Source organism: Brassica napus, chromosome C8 (assembly GCF_020379485.1).
Source record: "Brassica napus cultivar Da-Ae chromosome C8, Da-Ae, whole genome shotgun sequence".
Classification (NCBI taxonomy): domain Eukaryota; kingdom Viridiplantae; phylum Streptophyta; class Magnoliopsida; order Brassicales; family Brassicaceae; genus Brassica; species Brassica napus.
Window position 1 is genome coordinate 27,751,903 of NC_063451.1, and position 1,620 is coordinate 27,753,522.

Here is a 1,620-nt window from a genome sequence, read left to right on the forward strand (position 1 = left end):
AGTAATGCCATTATTATGGGGCTCAGTGAGAAATGTTTACTAGACCAGTATGAAACTGAGTTTGAAAGGCCTACGTGATACGTGGTGCTCCTTTTGTATTTCTTAATTAAAAGAAACTTGTATTTTTCTACCGACAAAAGAAAGTGATTGCACTATTTATCATCCACCGAACCTTCGGCCGACACGAATGCCTTTAATGGAAATCAATAATGATAATTATGTGATAACTCGTATTCGAGCGTGAAACAATTCATTGAACACCACAGAAGAAATATCAATATATGTGTGGTGTTCTGTCGGCCACGACAAACAACTCACATCAACTAACTTTACCAAGTGTAATATATCTTCTCATCAACGTCCAAAACTATACTTTTGTAACATACAACAATATTATTAAGAATAGGAGTATTAAACTTGATAAATGATTAGAGTTTTTTTTATTTTGTAGTTTAAATACAAAAGAGTTAGGCCTACAATGTTATAATTTTGTTTATTTCTCATAATTAATAGAGGATCCATTTATTTAATTTGAAAAAGAATATCCTTGTAGTGGACAAATATCCTGTCTATATATACACACATCCACTATCTCCTAGTTCTTACATCCAACGCACACAAAGATCATATTCAGAATACAAAAAAAGGCAACAAAAGATGAACTTCCTCTCCGATCAGGTCAAGAAATTCTCCGACTCCAAACCGGAGGAGCCAGACCACAACAAGCCCGTCGAAGGAACCGAAACAGCCAACAGGCCAGCTTCTTCCTCCGAGCTCATGGCTAGTTCCAAGGTTGTAGCCGAAGCTGCTCAAGCCGCCGCTCGTAACGAGTCAGACAAACTCGACAAGGCTAAAGTCGCTGGAGCCAGCGCTGATATCTTAGATGCCGCCCAGAAATACGGAAAGCTCGATGAAAAGAGCGGCACTGGTCAGTACCTCGAGAAGGCCGAGAAGTATCTAAACGATTTCGAGTCCTCCCATTCTTCCGGCGCCGCCGGTACTCCTCCCCCGGCTGCCGGTGCTCCTCCTCCGGCAAGTAAGGCTGAACCGGAAGCTAAGAAACCCGAATAGGAGTCTGGTGGTGGGTTGGGAGGTTATGCCAAGATGGCTCAAGGATTCATGAAGTGACTGATTGATCTTTACTATATCGTTAATTAATAAAATTAAATAAGTACGTACATTAGCGATTATGTTGTATAGTTTAGTATGGGTGAGATATAACTAAGTACGTTAGTAATTATGTTGTATCGTTTAGTATGGGGAGCGAATGTAAACTATCTTTGTTCGGTTTCAATCTATCTATATTTATTGTGATTATGCTCAACGTTTTGGTGTCTATAAAACAAATTAGGGAGCAAAAATGATTAGTGAAATTACAAATTAAATATAGAAATATCCGAGGAACTCGTCAAAATATTATTAATCAAAAGTTTTTTTCTGTTATTTTATTTGGATTTAGTGATTAGAGTATGTAAAGTAATTTAGTGTTTTCACTGATTAATAAATGAGCAGTTTACATGTCACTTTACTTTTCTATGTTTTTTTGCATGTTCACATACTTTAAAATTAAGGAGTTCCTTTACGTTAACTATTTTTTTCCCCATAAAATCCTTCCGGTGG

At 37.3% G+C, this 1,620-nt stretch overlaps 1 protein-coding gene across 1 annotated transcript; it reads left to right on the plus strand.

The window, feature by feature from the left end:
• The first annotated feature begins 374 nt into the window (after positions 1-374).
• On the plus strand, positions 375-1,317 carry LOC106362089 (nodulin-related protein 2-like). The gene has a single exon (XM_013801908.3). The coding sequence runs from the start codon at positions 658-660 to the stop codon at positions 1,069-1,071; it is 414 nt and encodes a 137-aa protein (XP_013657362.1). The 5' UTR covers positions 375-657; the 3' UTR covers positions 1,072-1,317.
• Positions 1,318-1,620: the final 303 nt, after the last annotated feature.

Bases quoted from the DNA above. Each gene is read 5' to 3' on its own strand.
- LOC106362089 (XM_013801908.3), top strand. From the start codon at position 658: ATGAACTTCCTCTCCGATCAGGTCAAGAAATTCTCCGACTCCAAACCG.